This window comes from Schistocerca piceifrons, chromosome 8 (assembly GCF_021461385.2).
Source record: "Schistocerca piceifrons isolate TAMUIC-IGC-003096 chromosome 8, iqSchPice1.1, whole genome shotgun sequence".
NCBI classification, from domain to species: domain Eukaryota; kingdom Metazoa; phylum Arthropoda; class Insecta; order Orthoptera; family Acrididae; genus Schistocerca; species Schistocerca piceifrons.
In genome coordinates, this window is record NC_060145.1 from 202773020 (window position 1) to 202774907 (window position 1888).

General features: G+C 47.1%; 1 protein-coding gene across 1 annotated transcript; it reads left to right on the forward strand.

Annotated features, from left to right (window-relative positions):
• Positions 1-366: 366 nt before the first annotated feature.
• Positions 367-966, forward strand: LOC124712186. The gene has a single exon (XM_047242482.1). The coding sequence runs from the start codon at positions 367-369 to the stop codon at positions 964-966; it is 600 nt and encodes a 199-aa protein (XP_047098438.1).
• The last annotated feature ends 922 nt before the right edge of the window (positions 967-1888 follow it).

The following is a 1888-nucleotide window of genomic DNA, read 5'->3' on the forward strand; positions in this document are numbered from 1 at the left end:
TATATATGAATACAAGTGACGTTCAGCGTAAATGGATCGAGAAGCTGAAAGGACTGCAGTAGTTTAAATTTCGCTCCACTGTCTGCACTGGTCTGTCTTACGGAACTCTATTCAGGCGGAGTATCCTGAGCTGCAGGTGGAAGAGGAGCGATGAAAAGTAGGGAAAAGGGTGACACGGAGCTGCCTTTATCATGGTCGGAAAGCGAGCGGTCAGTCTTGAAGCTGAATATGCGCCACTTGTGTTTATTTGGAGCATGGCCGCTGTCAAGGTACCGAATATTCCACGTTTACAGCGTCATCAACCTAGCTCTGGGCATCTGGTACGTTAACGAGGCCTCGACATACGTCTCCTACATATGGGGAGACATGGAGGAAGCGACGCTGGTACTCATTAGTACTTTCAACATCGGTAGCATCGTTGTGAAGACGACTCTGTTCCTGTGGCACAGAGGACAGTACTTCGCTCTGGTCCGACGAGTGGACGATCTGATGCTGTTACAGAGCGAATCCTGCTCTCAGGACCCGGTCCTCGGGCACTTGCTGTGGCGCTCCAAGAGGACCGCGGCGCGCCTCACCACGGCCATGCTGCTGCTCATGGTGTCCCAGTACGTCACGTGGTACCCCATGCCGCTCATCATGAACTGGGGTGAACGCCGCTTGCCTCTAGCGCAGCATCCCTGGGACAACAACAGCAATTATTACGTGCTGTCTTACGCCGCACAGTGCATTGCTGTATCGTGGATGACGCAGATCAGCTTCGGCATCGACTGCCTCTTCGTGTCCATCATGATCCTCGTGGCCGCGCAGATCAAGATCCTCGCTTCGCGCGTGGCCCATCTGAAGATGCAAGACGACGGGTTAAGTCGCAAGCAGCACACAATTAAAAGTCCCAGATACAAATTATACAGAGATTTGTGCCTCTGTATTGAAACCCATCAACAGCTTCTAAGGTACGTTGAGCAGTGACTTGTAATTTTTGTAAATGGTACGAAGCTTTTCATAGACTAGGATGTTAATCTTCATCGTATAAATGATCGGTTTCAAATGGTAGCAGTCATCCTCAGGCAACTGTAAAAGGCGATCCTTATTATTGTAAAACTTATCGTAAGCGATGTCTAAACGGAAAAGCAACCAAAGTCTTTTATTACGGAGAAAGAATAAGAACTCCACAAACAAAATTTAGGAGATTGTTCGAGGATATTTTCTGAGTATTTTGGCACAAGGCATGGGTGGTCTCCTGGAGATCGTTACAGAATAATTTCATTTCATGTGATTTCGATCGCTATTTATCCTGGTAATCGTACTGCAGAGAAAATTTTTACACAAGAGTGCAAATATCGACACATGCACAGTGTGTATTATTTTGAAGCAAACACGTTCCATTCACTCACGGTACTTGTGGTTGACAACAACAATGACCACTTTACTCTACGCCGCCAAAATTGCAATTCAGTGTTGCTAATTAACTTTCCCGGGTTTGTTTCACTGACAGTTCTAGTTGCACATTAACAGCCGCTACACACGCTGCCGTGTTCGAGGTGGTCAATTCTGGGAATAATAGATAACAGATCTGCATTTGTAATGTGCAATAGTGTACACTGATAGAACCGATTGAAATCATTGTGACAAGAAAGTACTTCCTTGGTCTGAGCCGGCCGGAGTGGCCGGGCGGTTCTAGGCGCTACAGTCTGGAGCCGAGCGTCCGCTACGGTCCCAGGTTCGGATCCTGCCTCGGGCATGGATGTGTGTGATGTCCTTAGGTTAGTTAAGTAGTTCTAAGTTCTAGGCGACTGATGACCTCAGAAGTTAAGTCGCATAGTGCTCAGAGCCATTTGAATCTTCGTTTGAATTTTCTTCTGTGTCTTCTGTTGAAATTTCTGGTGATCGT